Raw genomic sequence first — 21943 nt, 5'->3', positions numbered from 1 at the left:
ATCTCACGAACCATGATACAGTACAAATTTTCAGAGGTTTTTCTATTGCCGCTATAGTAAATCGAGTTTTAAGCATCGGAAAAAAAAGAATGGTTTCCTCATTCGACAGTTTATGTTACCTACCTCTCTTTTATTACTGGTTATTTATAATTTGATAAGTTTTTTGTTAAAAATAATTATCTCCAATATAGACCATAAACAAAATAAAAAAGGATAACCTACTGACATTTGGTTTATTTCTACAAAGCCAAGACAGCTCAATTTGAAAATGTCGAAGAAAATACAATACAGAGACATATCCGACGGATTAAAGAAATTGCGGGACATTTTACTTGGCAGGAAATATAATTTACACAATCGTTTCCCGCCTTTCCTTGCGCCTAGAACTATTCCACCCGCCGAAATACCCAGATGTCCAGATTATAAATATTCTGATCAATATTATTATGAGAGGAATGCGTTTGATTCCGTTAAACCGCCTATAGTAGCCCCCGTGGCAGAAGGACCACCTATCAGTCATGACCCTACTAAAAAAGGATCTGCTTTGAAACCGGACGATGTAAGTTATCTTTTTGTACATGGGGATTTTAAGCGCAGCTTATAGTTATCTATGTACGTGCTATGGCGCTGTCAAGTCTTGCAGGCTGTTTATACATATGTACAAAAACGTTAGTGCCACATGATGATGAGCATGGTTTTAAGTTGATTTAAACTTTGTACACCAGCCAGTAGCCATTGTAACTAAAATAATAATAAGGATATTTAATAAACATGTTTTAGTTGTAGAAATTCGAATCAGCTAATTAGTCTCACTCGCCTTTATACAGATTATACGTAGGGAATTTATTTAACCTTGACGATCCTTCTAGCAGCATTATAGGACAAATTAAATTTTTGTATTTTTACTAATCCTACTAATATTATAAATGGGCGCCTCATCTTTTACCTCTTCACCACTAGTAAAAATTTGTGAATTATTATTTTAATTTTTATATAAGTTATCCTATCCTACTAATATAAATGCGAAAGTTTGTAAGGATGTGTGTGTGTTTGTTACAAAACTACAGAACCGATTGCAATGAAATTTGGTACGTAAACAGCTGGACAACTGGAATAATATATAGTCAACTGTTTATTCCGATATTACTATGGGATACGGACTTAAGCTAATAAATGCGTTTCAAAAAAAGTTAAAAGATATTATATGGATCAGTAATACGGTATTTTTTTGCAGATTTGTTTCAACCATCCGCCGACGCCAGGACAGTCCTGGTGGTGGGATGGGCACTGCTATTACGAGTACGTTGACGATCCTCCACCGAAGCCAGTTGTAGCTAAACCTAAAACTGACCGTCATTGTCCACAATGCCCTCCCTCGTCATCACCTCCGAAGAAATAGCTTTAGTTTTCCTATAATTAACTATTATTATGTAATATATTATGAAAGCTTTATTTTAAAAGTGGTTTATTTTATGAGAAATCTTAAGTTTTAGTTTTATTGCATTTAAATGGTTTATTTTATTTTTGTACACCATTAAATTTATGTAACGAAAATAATTGAAAAAAAACTTCGTTTTTCACTGAAACAGTAGGTATACAAACACTTTAAACTACATGTATCAACCGTCAGGTACCGGTAAGAGTAGGCATACTCAACGTTTTGCACAAACTGTTTTAGGTAGGTACATATCGTGACGAATAAATCACCTAATAGAACCTAATTGTATTAAATAATATTATAAATATCGGCACTAACACAACCGCATTTATATACTTTATCAAATATTTTGTATCTTTAACCTTGATATTTGAATAGGCGGTCACGAGTTGTCCCTTAACTGTTAAATAACCATGTTCGCTGGTATGTTTATTTAGGTTTATTGAACATGGCAAAACATCAACTCTTTAGATTTCAGTAGGTACTTTACATAACATAACACCAATCTAGTTTTTTATGTAATAGCTGAACAAGGAAACTGAGCAAGCTTGTGGTTCGTCTGAGGGTAAACGTGTGTGTGCACGGGCTCAACCAATCACTGTACGAAACACAATAGCATGCTAATGTTTCACGCCAATATTCTGTGGGAGAGAGGTACTTCCCCAGTGCGAGCTGGCCCACTTCATGCCGAAGCGTGCTCGACCCCCACATTAAAAATCTAGTTGAATTTTTCACTTTCAAAAGCCACTAAAAATGTATAGTTTGTGAATTATTAAAGTCACCCTGTTTAATTCGCATTGTAGGAAATCAAGTAGCTAGGTATCCGCAATTTGTTTGATGTAACATGATATGTTTCCCTCGATCAACAAAGATAGGATGATAGATTTGTAAACAGGTAACTAAATAAATATTATAACCGATGTTTTAAGAATACTATATATGTGACAAGCAAAGAATCTGTGAAATGCGTTAAAAACATTTTTATACTTTAGTTAAGTATAGATAGAGCTGTTAATAGGTAAACCTATTCATTTGTATTCATTGAATAAGGTCACCTATTTGAAATATGTATTAAGATGGTTGTGATTATATTTCTTTTGTGAAGATTCTCTTATTCGACCAAAGTATTTCATTTCCATAATGTCAAGGAAAGAATTGCGTAATATCAGACGTGCTTACATTCTCACTTCATACATTATGTATATCACATTTTCTTTTTGTATGACTGCATTATTGAGCAATACTTTTCAATATGACTGATGTTTGATATCAGCATGAAATTAGAGGTGTGTGAAAAATTGTTAATATCAATTTCAACTTCACCATCAGTCCATACATTATGTTTCCTGTATGGCTTGCCTCCCACGAGACAATCTGTGAGGGTACAGGCTTCAATCTACCCCGCTGGCAAAGGGGTTGGTAGATTTCACATGTCTTTTAATTTTTGAACATGCCGGTTTCCTTACTTGGTATTTTTTTTTCTTTTAAATTTATTTTTTGCACGCTAGTCTGGGTTCAACACCCCCATTTTTCGAATGAAGTCCGTCCTAACCAAGACGAGGTCCTAACCACCGAGCCACCGCTGTTAACTAACAAGTTACAAAATTCAACTTACAAATCTTAAATAAGAGATCTTTCACAGAAAAAGAAGTACCTACCTACCATAAAAATCTATCCTTTATCTGAGTATGTATCTCAATGAATGTGTGGTATTTTGGGCTGTTTATCTAACAGCTGCGACATATGTTTATTTTGTTATTAAGTACGAAATAAAAAATATCATAAGCTCATATAATTATAATATTTTCTTTTATTCTAGCGTGTATTTTTTTATTGTGATCAGAAATGTTCAATTATCCACAATTCGCAAATCCAAAATGCGATAAGGGGTTTATGCTGATAACATCGGATGGTTATTAGACCGTGTTCGAGACAAGAGCTCAAGAGCGTTCATCGCTAGTGATTAGGATTAATCTGTTGAACCATAGCTACAAATTTACGATAGGCGACCGCAGCGGTCGGCGCATGAGCGAAATTACGCGATACGCCCGGTCGCCAGTGCTCCCAACATCATTACTCACTCCACACGTATCGGAGTCTCGAATCTCCGACTTATCGAGAATAATGACATACCCACACCCTCCATCAGCGCCAACGTACTTCATGAGTTATTAACGAAACTGAAATTATGCCCGATAAAAGCGGTGTTGGAATGTTGTGCTCGCTCTAAGGAGTCTCTCTATATCTGACTTCAGTGACGCTTTTGAAATTTAAGTGCGTTAGTGAGAAGAGCCACCTGTGAACCGGGTCTAGAAAGCGTAAAGATGAAGGAAGACAGCGATAATTCAGCACTGGTTGAGCGAATAGCTGAATTCAAGAGCGATCCAGAGAAACTTCGGCAAGCTTCTGAATTCGTAGATCAACTGATTCAGCAAGCAAAGAAAGAGGCAGAAATAAAACATAAAGAGAAAGAGAGAAGCAAATTTGTAAGTATCAATGTATATTTATCCCCGTAAGGAAAGTGGATGTGATAACTGATAGGGCGGTAAGTTCATTGTAGATTTGCAATAGAACGCAACCGCTTCTTGATAATAGTTCCCTTTATAGAATATCCGACTTATATCGAAAATATGTAAATTTAAACTATTTTGCATGTTAATTCTATTTTCGCGCACATAAATTACCTCCATCACTCTGAGTCTTTTGACAGCAGATCAATACTCTTCATTCGACAGTTTTTATTATGAACAGCTGTTTAGAACATACCGATGATGTTTGGTTGTTTCGATTATCATTTGCAATATGAGTTCTTGTTTGAATAAGTGTGGGTAGATGTTATCATTTATCCATGTATAATGTATTGCATAATTTGATCCATATCTATAACCAGATATCTTATATTGGACAAATAAGCGATAAGTTTTGGTAACACAATATTGATGTTTATGAGATTAGCACTTTCGATCTGATAAATTGTTAACATAACTACATACAATACATATAAACAGACCCACCAAAAAGAAAAAAAAAAATGTTTCCGTCACTATCAAAATATTTCGCAGGATATCTGGCATTTTATTACAATGACGCGCAATTTGTGCTTATATTGTACCTAGGCAAAAAGGAGTCCTATGTATATTTATAGGTATATGTAAATGTAGATCTAGCAATGAAAAATACTATACTTAGGCCTAGAAAACTCCTCTATATTTCTAGCTAAATAAATACTTTTCTCTACTTCAAGTTTTTTGCTCAAATCTTCTTAAATCTACGGTCTCTGCTCATAAACGAATAATTTATTCCTAGCCTTCTCATTAAAATTCCAACAACCTTATAGGAAAGGAAACTCGGGTTATAATAAATGGATAAGTCCTAAGGCGATAACCTAGGACGACCTGAATACGATTATTGTAATTAGATGTTATTCTCTCGCATGTTCGTGACTTCCAACGACGTTGCTGAATAACATTTCTTTAGATATTTTTATTTTATTATTGAATAACCTATTCATTTCAATGAATAATGTTAGATTACTTGTAAATAAATTTTATGGTTCTTCTGTTCATAGTTTAAATTTCTATTGCTCGCTTTTGCATCGTCCATTTTAGAAATAATTGAATATTGGAACTAATTGTAATAAAAATTTCTTATTGTTTCAGGAATCGCAAGATCTGGGATCAAGTGAGTAAATTATATAACTAAAATCAAATCTTTACCATTTCAATCAATCTATGCATTCATATCAGAGACAGTACTCAAAATCGATTTAGAATTTTCTTAATGATATGAGATATAATTAGTGATAAAGACATGTGTTTAATTGAGTGTAAGTGGGTTATTACTTAGGTGATTTGGACCCGCGACTTGTCAACTATCTAACAGTTTTTTAAATTTCAGTCTTGGATATATAACTTTAACTCGACTACAACCTGAATCTAAACGATTTAGTTGATTCTTATACATTCATCATCATCATCATCATCATCAGCCCATATATGTTCCCACTGCTGGGACACAGGCCTCCTATGAGGGTTCAGGCCATAATCCACCACGCTGGCCAAGTGCGGGTTGGCAGATGTCACATGTCGTCGAACTTTTGATTCTCGGACATGCCGGTTTCCTCACGATGTTTTCCTTCACCGTTTAAGCAGTGGTGATGTTATCCACATGCGCAGATAAATTGAAAAATCAATTTATTTCCTGCACGCTCGCCCGGTCTCGAACCCCGACTTATCGATTTTGAAGTCCGAGGTTCTCACCACTGAGCCACCACTGCTTTACATTACTTACTGTCTTATACATTATTGCTATACAAATAATACAGAACCAAAGATTTTGTTTCTATGTTTGTTCGTAAACTCAACAAATTGGGAAAATCAATGGTTTTGAGCATGTAATAAGTTTAATACTTAGGTATAGAATTAAATTTAATTCTTGTTTAATGCTAAAAAGTTAATCAATTTGCGATAGACATAAGGCTGTGTACTTATTACGTTTTTTATCAATATCGCTCTCATTTTATATGGCCTCGGTAATCTTTAATAGTTCTTTAACTTTGAGAACAAGAAAGAAAGGAGCAGTTAAATATAAATCATCCTGATGTAATACGAAGAGAATTAACGTAATAACTATATACCCGAATGTATGTGGCGTTAAATTATATATTATACGACTATACATAAAATTACATAAAAATAGGTAGCTACCTACCACAAGTTTTTGTAACTGTACGTATAATATGTATAACCAAATATAATATAATACTATGAGCACTTTTTAAGAATAAAACCATTTAAGTATATTGAAAGTGATTTCGCACGGTCCTCTAAAAAGCACTACTACAATACTACTTATTTTTGGTTCCGATACACACATTTACATATTTGTATAGGCGCTAAATGTTTTCCTAGGATATAGTTAATAGTCTTATAACATTACACCGTTATGACCGTTTAATGCGAAATTTGTTAATTAAAAAGAGAAGGGAATCCTTATTCCATAGGTAGGTAACACTCATTACAAACATTTCAATACTTTTGTGTTTAGATGTTCCGACAAAAATAGGTCATGGTTTTATGTTCCAACCTTCTTTTGAACAAAAGTCTTCAAAGAAATAAGAACGGAAGGCATTCGTGCTTATTCAAAATAGGTGCCCTTTGGAACAATAAGGTCACACGAAAGTGGACCTTTTATGTTCCGAAACTAAAATATTCATAAACGTACTGATATGAGGGTTCTGTGTGTAAATATTGTATAGATTTTTATCCTCTTATTTGGCTACTTACATACGAATAATTGTTATTCGTATAAACACCCGTAACATCTTTCAACTAACTTATTGATGTACTCTCATAGCAAAATAGGTTTAATTTAGTTTAGATAATACTTGTACATCGTAAAGACAATCTACTTAACTAAACGTAAGTAACAGAATTTTGGAACTACATTAGTTGAAACAATTTATTTAAAGTAAGTAATGAAGGAAGTAGATAATCAATTGTAATGTGAGTTAGAAATAACAAAGGGAAGTTAAGTGACATGATTGTTTGATGACGTCAATGGCTGTGTTTACTCACCAAGTCAAGTATTAATTTCGTGAACAATAGATAAGAAAATCACGAGCTACCTGAATACATATGCGGATTATTTATTATCTTTATCGAGATGACACGAAGGCCTTGGCTTGTGATCATAATATATACCTATTTACCTTGACAGTGAATTATTTTGTAAGATACAACGCTTTTTGTTACAAGTTTTTTGACGAACAAAAAGTTGGAGCAAAAATAAATAATACCTACTCACTTGTTATGAGTTTCAAACACAGATAATATGTTTAAAAAAGAACGCGAATTTAATTTTTATTGTTATTACCAATGGTGGAGGATACGGTGGTATCTGGTAGAAACTAAGTTTAGTAGCTCCTATTGTTATGTATTTTTGTTTTTGCTTATTATTTTCTTTAGTAAAATTTAGTTTTCCGGACCGTTTTGACAGCAATACTACAAATTAATGAAAATAAATCAACTATCCATTCCATTTAATTAACAATCAAGAGCGTAGCCATGTTAGAGTTTCCATTGGGAGATAATTGTTCGAAGATTCGTTTTCATTTAATTAATAGTAGTCTATTATAATTTCAAAAAACTGCGTTCTCCTGCAAGTGGAGAACGCAGTTTTTTAGCCGTATAGTATAGCCGTATTCGGAATAGTTGCGAAAATCCGCAATGCAATCCAAACGCTTTGGTAGAGTTTTTGAATATGCCGTTGCGGGATAATATAAATATGTCAAGATGTGAGATGTTTAAAGAATGATATTTAAAAGCCAATTAGACAATTAATTTTGCCCTCGGTAGTAGTTAAAACATTGTAGAAAGAATGGTTTTCTTGTTGTTCGATGCCAAGTACACAAATTGGCGATTTCACTCCACGCTCGAACATATTTAGACAAAATAATAAGTACGCTTTCCTCAACATCCAGCAAGTACGCACTACGCGAATCAGTTCGATAGTGTAAGCATACCACCAATCGTAAGCGCAAGCGCAATGTGGTAGAGAACCGACCTTAAACGATATGCACAGAGCGCCCCACCAAATTTGACAGCCTGGGCCATCGCTCGATCATGCCCCCCCCGGTCCCTTCAAGCCGGGAGTCAGCACTGCTTGTGCAGATTTTAAAGGAAATCGGATGTTTTGTGTTTCTTGAATAGGTCAAATCTACATTGAAAGATTTCATCGTAATGGAGCGAATTTGATTGAGAGCTAAAATGGAAAACATGTAATGTAATTAGGTACATATGCGATAACGTGTTTTATAACGGGGCTGCATATTTCGTAATTGCGTTATGGTGATGGAATGGTTGTAGGTAATAAAAGGATAAGTTCAAGAAGTTGTAGAAAAACATTTAGGTAATAGATTAAACTGTGTCTTAGTTGTTAGGTTTTAAAAAAGAACGAACAACTAATTAATTCACCATAATAATTTGTAGATATGAATCTGCTAGTTTTTTTTTATGTTATAGTCAGCAATGGAGCAGGTGGGACGCCTGATGGTAAGCGCTACCACCACCCATGAACATTTGGAGAGGCATAAGGTCCATAGCAGACCTCTACAAATGGATTGCCGACTTTTTGGGAAGGGATTAAGAAAGGATGGGCGATAGGAATAAAGGAAAGGACTGGGAAGGGTAAGGAAAAGGATATGGGCCTCCGGTTCCCCCACTCACCGAACGAAACACAGCAGAATGCTATTTTACGCCGGTCTTCTGTGGGGGTGTGGTAATTCCCCGGTGCGAGCTGGCCCAATTCGTGCCGCAGCATGCTCGACTACCACATACAAAAATATGATAATATGGTCGATGTTTTACAAAGCAACAAAAAATAGGGGGAATAGTACATATATAACAAAATAAAGGGAAAAATTAATAAGGAGCGACTTAGGTCGAAATTTGGAAGGACTTTTGATTGACTTTTTCGAGTTCAAGTTCGCATGCAATACTTTTCTTTTAATTTTTAGCATTATCGTAAGGAGAGATGTTACTTACCTAAGTCATTCGCATTATATATATTACTAGTGGTCCGCCCCGGCTTCGCCCGAGGTACATATATAGCCTATAGCCTTCCTCAATAAAGGGGCTGTTTAACACTGAAATAATTTTTCAAATCGGACCGGTAGTTCTCGAGTTTAGTGCGTTCAAACAAACAAAGAAACTCTTCAGCTTTATAATATAAGTATAAATTATCTAGCAGCACGAGCGTTGAAATTTACATATATTATGTAGTGCATAATACTAAAATATCACTAACGAACGTGTACTTATGTTGTCTGGGCTTTTGCCTCGCACAATACGTATTCGCAAGCGGGCATCGATCGTCGGGAGCTCCGTAACCGCCCCACGTGTAATCCGCCCCAGAGCGATGAAAGCAGAGGTTTATTTGCCTTTAGAAAATATTGATTTTGCATATTATTTACCTGCATGAGCAGGTAAACATGTACACGAACTAACGTGTCGCGTAACGTGATCAGACAAAGAGAACAGCATAATGATAGGTTTAATAATGATGGACGCTAACAGGGATTTATCGATGTCTAGCAATCCTATAATATACCTAACTTTACAAGTCTGCGCTATAGGTACATATATTAAAATGTTAAATAAGAATTTTATATAGAAATTAAGTAAAAAAAACCTATCATATTTTATTTGAAATCTAGCTGCTAGTCTTGGCTGCGCCCGGGATGAACCAGGATAAAAATAAATAAAAGATAGCCAATGGAATATCACTCGAGAATATGCTTTCTGATGCTCAAACAATTTTTCAAATTGGTCCAGTACTTTCGGAGCCTACATTAATTGCAAACAAACACACAGTCAAATCATTCCGCTTTATAGCATGGAATCGTAACGTAAATATGCTAACAATGCTGCTATAAGTTTTGTGAGCTTCAAGGTAAAATCTAACATCAGAAATGGATAATTTGTCGGTAATAAATTATATTAAATATAATCGGCACATTGTTTTTTGCTTTTTGACGGTAGTAAAGTGTAAAGTTTTTAGTAGTCTCGTTTCGCTCGCTCGTCTCGCAATATAACTTATTTAAAAATTCTCTACAACTCATTCATAATAAATAACAAGTAACGACTTATTACAATAATGCCAATTTGTGGCTTTTTCCTTAAATGAATTTGATTGTAATTGATAAGTTGAACGTTCGATGTCCGCAAATCAATGTAGATTTTACTGTTTTATAAACCTATTAAAAATGAATGAATTTACGAAAAATATTATAGATTATATATATCCTATGATATAGGTCCTATGAATGAGAATTTATGGAATGATTTAACATGGGGTCGAGTTGTTCTAGGGATCTAGTATAACGTTGCTATGGATGGCCATTCTAGAGTTATTCTTAGTAGAAGCACATGTTGTCTTTTTTCGCATATTTTAGGTTTATATTAAGTGTAAAATTTGAGCCATGTTTATTTGTAATGCTTAACAAAATAATTAAATAATTTTTCACGAGATCAACCTAAGAAAATACTAGTTTTATTCTTCAAAACAATAAAACTGGTATTTTCTTTAATACCACGCTCTTCAATAAAGCTCAACAATCTAAAGATAATATGTATAACACCACGTCGTACGTCGTTACTCGTAGCTATTTCATTCACTTTAAACCTCCGCCGCTTGCTGGGAGTGTAAGTGTGGGAGAGCGGAGGGTGAGTAGGGAGGTAATGCTGAAATGAGACAAAATTCAACCCTAATTAAATTGAAGGTAGACACGACAATACTTTTCCTTTTTTACTATCACGGGCCGGCACGTTCATTCTTTTATTACATTGTGGAGCTTTTCGCGATATCGCTGTGTTAAATCGTGATTTATTGTTAGCGTGTTGGATTGTAAACCGGGGAATGTAGTGCAATGTAGTGCCGCAGAAATCGTGCATTATTTTAAAATGTATTTATGGTATTCCTTTTCTTTTAGTTAGGTATAATTAATCTGGGTAACTGTACATAACGTAAGGGTCTACTCACATTTATTATGGTTTATTTAGCATGTGTCCATAGGAAACAACGATTTTATTTGATGACGCGTACTTAAAAATCCGTACAGTTTTCGCTATAAACAGGTATCAATATGAGAATTTTTTTCTATTCTTTCAAAATTTTTCATTTATAAAGCATTTTAATGCCGTAAAACTAAAAATTAAGAAAAGGTATCAATATGTCAAAATCATGCGAATAGGTATCTGTAGTAATAGAGATATTTCAATGTTCCGGCTTAAGTTCATGATTCTAATACAGGTATATATAAATACGATTTATGGGATTTTTACTACGTATATCTAATGCATATTCTAGTTTTTTATTTGGGAACCTTAAGAAAAGGAATGAATAAAGCTCATAAAATCACGTACCACAGGTACCTACTTATACATTCAATAAAATAGTAATATCCTATATATATATATATATATTAATTCGGATAGTATCCTGGTGCGTTCCTTCCTGGTGCGTTCCTTAGGAGATCCCAGGATCCCTGCTTTTGTTCTTTGAGTTTGGCCGCCGAGGAGGTTTTAGTGGGTAGAAATCCCACATGCTCTACTTTTCCCCCAAAGCTAGAGCATCTTTGGAAGATTTCCTCCTCGTTAAAAAAAAAAAAAAGGTATAAATCAATCGATTTATTTTTTCAGCATTCATTTCATTTAAACGTTTTATTCTTCGTACGACAAAGCAATTAAAATTGAAAAAAATTCATCATCAGCCCATACATGTTCCCACTGCTGGAACACAGGCCTCCTATGAAGGTTCAGGCCATAATCCACGCTGGCCAAGTGCGGGTTGGCAGATGTCGCATGTCGTCGAACTTTTGATTCTTGGACATGCCGGTTTCCTCACGATGTTTTCCTTCACCGTTTTAAGCAGTGGTGATGTTATCCACATTTGCAGATATATTGAAAAATCAATTTATTTCCTGCACGCTCGCCCGGTCTCGAACCCCGACTTATCGATTTTGAAGTCCGAGGTTCTCACCACTGAGCCACCACTGCTTACTGAGCCACCACTGCTGAAAAAAATTGAGGCGTTGCAATTACTCCTCCAGCTCAAAGACCACTATTGGTGCCAACGTAGTTATAAATATGCAGAAGTACTTGTATAATATAATGAGATACATTTCTCTTTCAGATAATCTAAAAAGGCGGTTCGGTCGAGCCCGAGGTTTCATGCTACGAATGTTCGACGCTCTATGCAACTGCACGCAAACAGCGGCCGCTGCCGCACGCACACACGCCCGCAACAATCCCTTTACCAAGCGCTAAACATTTAATGCCCCTTTTCGAGATCAACTGGTACGTGTCATCGTTATGCAGTGCAAAGGGTAGGGGACAGGGGTTTGAGACACGCGGGTGACAAGTAAATGATTTATTATGTACTGGGGAGTATTTAAAAAGAAGATGGAAAATATATTGTTTTCCATTTTAAGAGTGGTGCGCTTGCAATATTATGATTCATTATTGTATTGCAAGTATTTCTTGATAGGATAGTGATCTGTTTTTTAAGACCGGAATTGAAAATGACGTTAATGTTACGTTAATGTTACTCGACATTTGACTTCAGGTGATGTCAAATCATCAAATGTTGGGTCATTTAGTGTTTGGATACCGAATTTTAGCTACATGACTAGGCAACACCAATGTTCACGGCAAAGGAAAGCGCTCTCGATCTCAACTTATTAAGATTATATATGGAATTATTAGAATTAGATCTATTACGTAAATCGTACCTACAACAAACGCGCAAAAGCAGACACAAAATAATTTATACCTTAGGTTTAAAACCCGATAATATTATATCCTTTATCGAATAGCTTAGATTAGTGTCTTCCTATTTTCTTTAGACGTTGTGATACCCACTGATGTATTCGTGATTTAAAAACGCTTAGTATTTATCTTCTATATTGTATAGTAGGATTAAACGTAGCGCAAGATCTTGAAGTCCCATATCAGTGTATTTTGATTATACGAAATAGTAGAACTTAAAATAAATGTTGTATATTATCAAAAATGGAATTAAAAATAAACGTTTTACCCAATTGATGTAAATAAGTGTTAAATTATCTGTAATGAAGCTATTTTGTCTATAATAATCTAATTGATTTTATAGTTATCTTAATACATTTATATACCGATTATATATTTTATAAAGTTATTATTTAATTTGTACTATTATATAAAATGACTGCAGTATTGAAACTTTATCTTTTACGTATACTTTTTGATGCCAATTTTAATAAAAAAATACTTATCCCTAAGATTTTTTATAAGACAAGACGTTTACTTTCTAGTAGTATGCGCAAAGCACATTTTTTATTTGTGAATATTTTTTAATTTTCTCGATCATAATTAACACGTTAATTTAAATATCTACCTAACAGAAGTGTTTTCCCTTCACATGAATATAGATTTGAAGTAATATATAACATATTGAGTTAAATTTTAGTTTTTAAATAGTATAATGCCAGTGTTACATAATCAAAAACTATAATATCTTCCTTATTCTTCGATCTATCATATAAATGTTTATTGGTATGTAAAACTATTGTTTCACTGTCAAGCGACATTGTATGTTGTGAGCTGTATTTTAAATAAATGTTCAATGTGATATCCTGCCTGTAACTAAAACTTCCGATGTGATCTGACTTGCGAATTCTTCTATCAAATAAATGATTTTGTGAGAGCGATTGTTTTATTTCAGAAAGACATTTGTTGTTAATTTTATGTTTATTTTCGATCTCAATAAGGTCTTTTAAAAGGTCCTTGAATCGTTGACAGATAAAGGATGAAATTATAATTGTCTAGTTGGTGCAATCCACAAATAATTAAAGTGTAAAGCTTCTGCCAAAACTTTCTAGACTTACCTCTGATTTCTCCCCTTCTTTGCGGATTAGCGAACTCATAATACGAATGTACCTATTGTTACAGTATCAGTCACAAATCGATGAAAGTATCTATGATTTACGTAGGTAATCGGTAAGTGAAGTCATATTTGGATTTCTTTTAATGCTACCAAGGTTTAGTGTTATGCCACTAGTGCAGTTCCAACCCGATGTTTTTGTTACTCCCCGCTTGGTAATAGAACCAAAGAACACAATAAAGTCGAATTTTATAAAATAACTAGCTAACCAGGCAAACGCTGTTCTATCTAAATCTTATTATTTAGGGGTATGGAAAATAGATGTTGGCCGATTCTCAGACATACCCAGTATGCACACAAAATGTCATAAGAATCGGTCCAGACACTCGAGTTTTGGCGAGACTAATGAACAGCAATTGATTTTTATATATAAGATTTTTTACATATTAAACCTTCCCTGGAATATTATTAATGCTTCAAAACCAAAATTATCAAAATCGACCCAGCCACTGTCGAGTACTTAACGAGACTAACAAACAGCAATTGATTTTTATACATAAGAAGATATATAAAAATCAAGAATATCCCGTGCGCAACGATTTGTTGGTTAACTGTAATTAGGTCATATCCATATCGATACGAACTGAAAGGATTTAGGTCAACTGTTATTCGAGATGCTTTTGTTTTAGTGATTGACCTGGCGCCTAATATACCATAATACAATGGTGCGGACATTGTTTTTCCACCATGTCAATTTTTATTTTGCTTTAATTAGGTATATTGCCATCCTGTTGATAAGCGAAGGCATTGGATGGACGGATTTACAAAGTAATAATATGGAGGGAATAAGGAAGGGGAACCATCGTTTTTTTACACTAATATTATAAAGAGGAAGAATTTGTATTATTGTTTCTTTGTTTGTAATGGACAAACTCAAAAACTATTGGACGGATTTAAAAAATTCTTAAAATATATGTACCACGGGCGAACAGCTTGTATGTAATAAACGGGCAACTAAGCTGTTGGTTCACCTGATACTCCTGATAGCGATCACCATCGAACATTTGCGAGAGAGAGGTATGGTGAAGGATAAGTAAAAGATTGACGACAGAAATATAGAAATGTACTGGGACAGATGAGGAAAAGGATACAGCCCTCGTAACATAGAAGCATACTACTATTTCATATCTATTCTGTGTGGAGGTGTTGCGCCTCCCCCGGTGCCAATTCGTGCCGAGCATGCTCTTATCCTTCCCAGTCCTTAATAAATAATTATTTCTGAGTCAATCCTCTCTTAATCCCTTTCTTATTAAAAGTCCTCCGCTTTACGCCTCTCCACATGTCCATGGGCGGTGGTAGCGCTTACCATCAGGCGACCCACCAGCTCCATTGCCGGGCTAACATAAAAAAAGCTTCATAACATTATTTATACATTACTGCGTACGCAGTACAACGAGATTAAAATCGCGTGGCACAGCTAGTAAATAGTATGCCTATCAATAGCTAGTTTTCGATCTGTGTAGTTTGTGCGTCTTATATGCATACGGATGCATGGATGGAATTTGATCAAAATAAGCTTACTAACATTTTCATGGACTGAGGATTATCTTAATACAATAAATTGAGATTATCTTAAAACCATTAATTTTCATTTTTTTTTTATGTCATAGCGGGCAACTGAGCTGGTGGTTCGCCTGATGGTAAGCGATCACCACTGCCCATGAACATTCGCAAAGGTAGTGCCTCTACGTATGTGCTGCTCGCTTTTATGAGGTAAGGGAAAGGAAAGGTTTAAAGATTGGAAAGATGGAATGGACTGGGATGGGTGAGAAAAAAGAAACGGGCCTTCAGCTCCCCCACTCACCGTACGAAACACAGTGGCATGCCACTATTTCACGTCGGTTTTCTGTGGGGGTGTGGTACTTCCCCGGTGCGAGCTGGCCCAATTCGTGCCGAAGCGTGCTCGACTACCACATTAAAAATGCCAAATGCCAGTGAAACACTATCGTGTTGCTTATAGAATTCCTAACTTGCTTTATACATTCACCGCAGGGATCTAAAAAACAACAGCTTTAAAAATTCAGTATAATAAAAATTACAATTCCAATATTCTTATTTTCTATATTTCTTATAATTAGGCGATCTATCTCTATCTCTTTTTTTCTTTTTCCCTTTCCTTTTCTTATCAATGTCACGTTTTTCTTTCGAACTCTTGCTGTGGCTCTTTTTCTTGTGCTTATAATTGGAGGATGAGTCACTGCTGGTACTATTTCTTCTTCTATCTTTCGATTTGTTGTATTCTGAATCAGACGAATTAAGGGATTCATTACTGCTGTACTTTCTGCTTGATTTATTTCTACGCCTTGTCTCCTTGTCACTATCAGGCGAATGATATCTTCTGTCTCCTGTTCTATTCTTATTATTTGATAGGCTTTCATATTCTTTCGGCTTCCTATCATCAGAATTCCTATTGTAAGATGAACTATCTCTATCAGTCTTTGAGGGCTTTTTTGGAGGTTTCTGTATGCTTTCCTGTTTTTTATATTCTTGATATGAATCAGCGTCTGAAAAACCATGATGAGATATAAGTTATCTTTTTAAGAAATAAAAACGAGTCAAGTGGATTTCAAAATTTCAAAATCTGAGAATTTATATTGAAGTTCGTGAAATATTTACAAAACAACAAGTAAATAAATATATAAGTAAAATAGACTAACAAAAAGGTAGTACTACTAACTACTCAGCATATTGTGCTACACGTAATACGCAGCGCTGGATTTCAGCAGCCCCTTGTTGGAGTGCCAGTCAAAAGACTAAACATATAATATACATACATACATACTAATAGATATGTAACTTGCAAATTAGTAGTATACTAAATTAAAATTGTAAATAAAAATATGTATATGAAATAATTATTATAAAGAATAATAAGCAATTTTACATTATCATTCAACAATTTAATATTACAATATCCTATGGGCCTAAGGCTGGTTATGAAACTCGGTAAGCATATTGTTTTTTGAACCAGATTTAAAACCTAATAAGGTCCTAAAGTTTCATATTGGATGTAGCAATTTCAGGGTTTACCCATCGCAAAGTTGGGTAATGCCACCTGAAGTTCTTTTAAAACATAAATTTTATTCAGAGATAACATTTTGTTATTTTTTAATCGTATGAATGCTAAGTCTTACGAAAATTCTAAGCATTTGCATTCTCGAGAAAAAAACCCTTGGTTCACTAGCTCCGCTTTTACTCACTTTTAAATGAAACATTTAATTCAATTACAATTTAAATAGTGAATAAAAGTGGTGCTAGAGAACTGAGTGATTTATGTAGCAAATATTAAATTCTAAAATGCAGTTTCATCAAGAGGCAACACTATAAATCGTAAACTATAGACTAAAATCTATTAAAATTGCAACTTGCAATATCATAGCATCGATCGTTAGGATCAAATAGAGGGATGAAATATTATAATATTATTATTGCAGGCATTTCGTCTTACTTTAAGTATCTGGACAAACAGCACGATAATAACCAGGACCATCAGATCACACCCCTACAGAATTTTTGCGAGGGAAAATATACATTAATTTATTAGCTGTCTAAATGATACATTTATCCAAAACATTGTACAAGTTATCAGCCGGGAAGGAACTAGTCATGAATCTATTGCTAAATCGTCACACATTTTACCATTTTGTGTAAAATTGCTAAAATACACACAGACATATCTTATTTTGGCACAAAAATCACAGGAGGACATAACGAAGTACGATTTGCGGCTTGAATAATAGAGCAAGCATAATTGCTATTAAAGACTTTCAAGTTTTCCTCTCGTTTAAATAATCAAGTTTGATAGAGAAATTTTATCCTAATATTTGACTCTAACGATCAGGTACTATCAGTACTAAGTACAACTAGATCAGACAAACTAAGTACATACAGTAATTTTAACAGAATCTAGTCGGTCGGAATCTGGTCGGTGGCAAGTGAATTTTGGGGAATGAATGCAGCATGCAATTTCCATTTTTTCGAAAAAAGAAAACGGAATGAATTGTTTGAATAAAATTATCTGTTTACAGCATTAAAGCATTTTCCATTTAGGTGATTAAAAATTCACACCTGTATATCCAATTCACCAATTGATTGTATTTAAAGACAAGTAGATGTATAGTGATGCCGACCGAGACATTTCTTGTCAAAATGTGTGGTTATGATAATATGTATTACTTTAAAATATTTTAAATTACTTACTGATGACTTTAGATTCTCTGTCATATTCAGATTTTGGTACTGGCTGCATCATGAACTCACTCAAGCTGACCGTTTCTTTTTTTATTGGAATATCAACCATTGCCCTTCCGTTTTCTTCATCGAGGCTTACAACCTGTAAATTTTTTCAATGAATCATCATTCTATCAATCAATGAAAGTCAAATATGTTAAGATATATCATTTTTCTTAAAGGATAAGATATTTATATAATTCTATTTGATATTATTGCTATATATTTGATATTTATATACCTTACATTTACTGTGTTTAAGACCAGAACAATCTATTTGTATCATTTCAACACATAAAACTTGGCATTACATTACTTTTTATCATATATAATAAACATAGCACAATGTGCAGAGCTCGGATATTAACCAATGCAAGTGTGAAGTGAAGTGATTTATGTGAATTTAGTGAAACTGATAGTTAAAGGCGTGACTGCGTGGCAATGTGTGTGTGTGTATAAACATACATTACTAAACCGTAAGTAAACTATGAACTATCAAATAATTCTGATTGTTTTCATACCTGTCCATAGAATCCGGCATATTTACCCGTCGTAATTTTCACGAACGATTTTTTTACAATCGCAAGCTCTTCCTCATTATCTTTAGACTTTGATTTTTTCTTTTGATTTTCCTTAATTACTTTATCAGCTCCTAATCCTAGACCTTTGGGTCGAAGCTCCGGATGTTTATATTTTGATCTGAAAATTGCAAACACAGAGAATACATAAATTTGTTTTCCTTGTGAATATATTTCATGATTATATATTTAGGGGTTAGATTCCCGCGAGATTGTAATCTTGTTGACAAATTGTGATCCCTAATATAAAATTACAATTAATGCATTTTTTTTTCGTTAGACTATAATGCTAATAAATTAATTTTCCCAAAATTTGGACAGGTGCAGGTTGCATGATGACAGTATTAAATTATCTCACACCAACATCTCCATATATATTAGCTGACCCAGAAAAACATATAAGGATACAGAAAATAATAATGTATATTACACATACAGATTTATAAAAAACGATTAAGCTGATTCAGGTCAGTTTCAGATAGTATATAATTTATTTTATGGACTCTTAAATGGACTCTTTCCCTGAACACAAAAAAATTTCATTTATAATATACAAACTTATGAATTTAGAAAATATTTAATTTATACTCATGATTAAACAATTTTGTGGTTGCTTCTAACGTCAACATATAACCTCATAATTTAATCTCTTTTCGTTAAATTAAAAATAACAAAAAAAAATTGTTGAGATAGATTATATATAAAGATATTTACTGTTCTTTTCCTGGTGCCCAGCCCATTCCACGCAGCATGGCCAGCCCAAAATCTTGTATAGGCACAGATTCATAATCATCTAATGTTGACTGAAATTATAAAATACAAGCCTTTATTTTTATACATAGTATGGGCCTCAATGAGAAAGAAAATTAAAATTATATAAAGCACGGTAGGAGATTAGTTTAATTGATTATTTTGATGTTTATAATTATTAGAAATGTGTCAATTGTGTAAACCCTAGACTTATTAAGCAGCACTTAGATGCTAAATACTTAATAACTATACTTAAATAAATGATCATATGAATATTTGTTAAAGCAAAATTTCGCAATATATATGCAAATAGTAAATTTTTTATGAACGAAAACACTGATGAACAATACAAATAGATACATAAATATATATAAATGAAATAGCATACTGCTGTGTTTCGTTCAGGGAGTGGGGGAGCCGGTGGACCATATCCCCTTCCTTACCCTTTCCATTCCTTTATTCATCTAATCAATCCTTTCCTAATCCCTTTCTAACTTGAAGTCGGCAATCCATTTGGAGAGGCGTAAGGTCTGCAAACGATGTTACGCCTCCCAAATGTTTATGAGTGGTAGCGCTTACCACCAGGCGACCCACCAGCTCCATTGCCGATGGTGACATATTAAAAAAGAAATACAATAGCTTTTTGCTTGTATCTTGCAGTTAATCATATAATTATATATATGGCTGCTAAGCCGATTTCCATCCCTTATTTAACTCACATCTGTCTAGTTGGTTTTTTAACAAGTAGTTTAATAGTAGCCTGCTTAGTTTCTACTTTGTTTAAAATTTATCAAAAACCAATCCAACAACATAAATAGAGCCTACCTCCTTTTGTCCCTCAAGCACAGGCTGAGCTGGCACTGGCAAAACTAAAGAAGAGACAGTGTCAACTGCAGTCTTTTTCTGTGCTTCTTCCAACAATTCCCGAGCAGCCATTTGTTCCAGAGTTTCATTCTCATTTTTAACATCGGGTATAGCATTGTTCTCATCTTGAACGGGTTGGTCTTCAAAATTTTCAACTTTTTCAGCTATTTGGCGAAGCCGTTCTGCTGTTATCATTGTATTGGGCTTCATAGGTATGACCAAGGGCGCCTCATCTTTTACCTCTTCACCACTAACATAAATTTGTGAAATATTAAATATGATTTTTATATACGTAATAAAAGTTATAATATTTATGATGTTAAATATAATCCTACTAATATTATAAAAACGAAAATTTATTATCACTGGATATGGACGGATGTTTTTATGTCGAAATTCGTGATTTGATTGGTTATGTATGTATTTTCTAATCAAACTAGCTAGTTTGATAGGAGGATACATTCACAAACAGATGTGCTTCAGCACATCTTTGACATAATAAAACAAGGTATAATACGTTTGCTCGATAAAAAATCAGAAACAGCAACATTATAGAAAACATAGTTACATTAATATCAAGTATATTACATTTAATTGATATATAACATGTGAACTGTTTAAAAATTTTAATATTTGTACAAACCCAACAACTTTTATGGACTTCTCTTCCACACATTCAATGTATTCCTTCTGTTCGGTAGCTACTGGCTTTTCCTGTTTCTTGGTTTTCATAAAGCTAAAAGATATTTTTTTAGTTTCCATGTTTGCTTTATTTTAAATTATTTATGAAGTGTTGATTGTTAACCTGTAACACATATACATAATTATTATTTTTGGTAAACTGTTTATAAACAAAACCTGAAGAGAATTAAAATATTTATTACATGATTAATTTTCTGGTTCTTCAACGTTTATTTAAATTATTAAAAGTGAAATTTAAATGCCGAAAATGCTTTAAAGTTTACTCATAAAAAATCACAGAGAAAACAGAATTCAACTTTGACAATTGACAATGTCATAGTCATAGGGTTACCAAGTTATACAATTTTTGATTTTACTGTCCGTATCACGCATACATACGATATCATATCCAGAAATATACTTGCTGAGATATAAAAATATGTGATTCAAAAGATAGTTATTTCAGTTTCTACTTAATTTAGTTGCACAAGCGTGATGATTAAACTTTATAAGTTAACAAAAAACATACTTAAATGGGAATGAAAATGGTTACAACAAACAGAAAATATTTTATACAAACACATGGGAAGGTATGGAGTATGAACCATGTATGTTAATGTACTTTTTGATATGAACTAAATTTGATAGATCGGCTATAATGCAGGAAAAATTTACAAGTTGCCAGCCTACTCTAGAATTTGAACTCTTTAGAAAAACATGGACTCTGATGAAATCAAGGTTAGCATTGAGATACATACATAAATGCATAAAGACAATTACAATTTAAACTTCGTACACCACCATTACCAATTGTACTATAGGTGCTAATTACCTGATAGAAAACCTTTTCTCAACCTTTCAGTCACCTTTATCTCTCTTTATCCAGTTGGCTCATCAGTTGTTACAAACAATGAGGTGGAGT

At 33.8% G+C, this 21943-nt stretch overlaps 3 protein-coding genes across 3 annotated transcripts; 2 read left to right on the top strand and 1 right to left on the bottom strand.

Annotated features, from left to right (window-relative positions):
- Positions 1-268: 268 nt before the first annotated feature.
- Positions 269-1399, top strand: LOC119839784. Its single transcript, XM_038366224.1, has 2 exons — positions 269-559; positions 1235-1399. The coding sequence occupies exons 1-2, from the start codon at positions 269-271 to the stop codon at positions 1397-1399; spliced, it is 456 nt and encodes a 151-aa protein (XP_038222152.1).
- Positions 1400-3480: 2081 nt separating this feature from the next.
- LOC119839655 lies at positions 3481-12556 on the top strand. Its single transcript, XM_038366055.1, has 3 exons — positions 3481-3924; positions 5098-5119; positions 12131-12556. Exons 1-3 carry the CDS (start codon positions 3763-3765, stop codon positions 12262-12264), a joined length of 318 nt encoding a protein of 105 aa, XP_038221983.1. The 5' UTR covers positions 3481-3762; the 3' UTR covers positions 12265-12556.
- Positions 12557-15893: 3337 nt separating this feature from the next.
- On the bottom strand, positions 15894-21345 carry LOC119839654 (G-patch domain and KOW motifs-containing protein). The gene is made up of 7 exons (XM_038366054.1): positions 21225-21345; positions 20984-21145; positions 20302-20590; positions 19441-19529; positions 18670-18847; positions 18119-18251; positions 15894-16422 (listed from the first exon to the last, which is right to left on the bottom strand). The coding sequence occupies exons 2-7, from the start codon at positions 21100-21102 to the stop codon at positions 15971-15973; spliced, it is 1260 nt and encodes a 419-aa protein (XP_038221982.1). The 5' UTR covers positions 21103-21145; positions 21225-21345; the 3' UTR covers positions 15894-15970.
- Positions 21346-21943: the final 598 nt, after the last annotated feature.

This window comes from Zerene cesonia, chromosome 4 (genome assembly GCF_012273895.1).
Source record: "Zerene cesonia ecotype Mississippi chromosome 4, Zerene_cesonia_1.1, whole genome shotgun sequence".
Taxonomy (NCBI): Eukaryota; Metazoa; Arthropoda; class Insecta; order Lepidoptera; family Pieridae; genus Zerene; species Zerene cesonia.
This window is presented reverse-complemented; position numbering and strand designations above follow the sequence as displayed.

What these genes read in the sequence shown, in the direction of transcription:
- LOC119839784 (XM_038366224.1), top strand. Translation starts at nt 269, where the DNA reads ATGTCGAAGAAAATACAATACAGAGACATATCCGACGGATTAAAGAAA. An exon ending in CTGCTTTGAAACCGGACGAT is followed by an intron (nt 560 to 1,234) that starts GTAAGTTATCTT and finishes ATTTTTTTGCAG; the next exon opens with ATTTGTTTCAACCATCCGCC.
- LOC119839654 (XM_038366054.1), bottom strand. Translation starts at nt 21,102, where the DNA reads ATGGAAACTAAAAAAATATCTTTTAGCTTTATGAAAACCAAGAAACAG. An exon ending in TGGGCACCAGGAAAAGAACA is followed by an intron (nt 18,848 to 19,440) that starts GTAAATATCTTT and finishes TGCAATTTTCAG; the next exon opens with ATCAAAATATAAACATCCGG. An exon ending in CAGAGAATCTAAAGTCATCA is followed by an intron (nt 16,423 to 18,118) that starts GTAAGTAATTTA and finishes ATGGTTTTTCAG; the next exon opens with ACGCTGATTCATATCAAGAA.
- LOC119839655 (XM_038366055.1), top strand. Translation starts at nt 3,763, where the DNA reads ATGAAGGAAGACAGCGATAATTCAGCACTGGTTGAGCGAATAGCTGAA. An exon ending in AGAAAGAGAGAAGCAAATTT is followed by an intron (nt 3,925 to 5,097) that starts GTAAGTATCAAT and finishes TTATTGTTTCAG; the next exon opens with GAATCGCAAGATCTGGGATC. An exon ending in ATCGCAAGATCTGGGATCAA is followed by an intron (nt 5,120 to 12,130) that starts GTGAGTAAATTA and finishes TTTCTCTTTCAG; the next exon opens with ATAATCTAAAAAGGCGGTTC.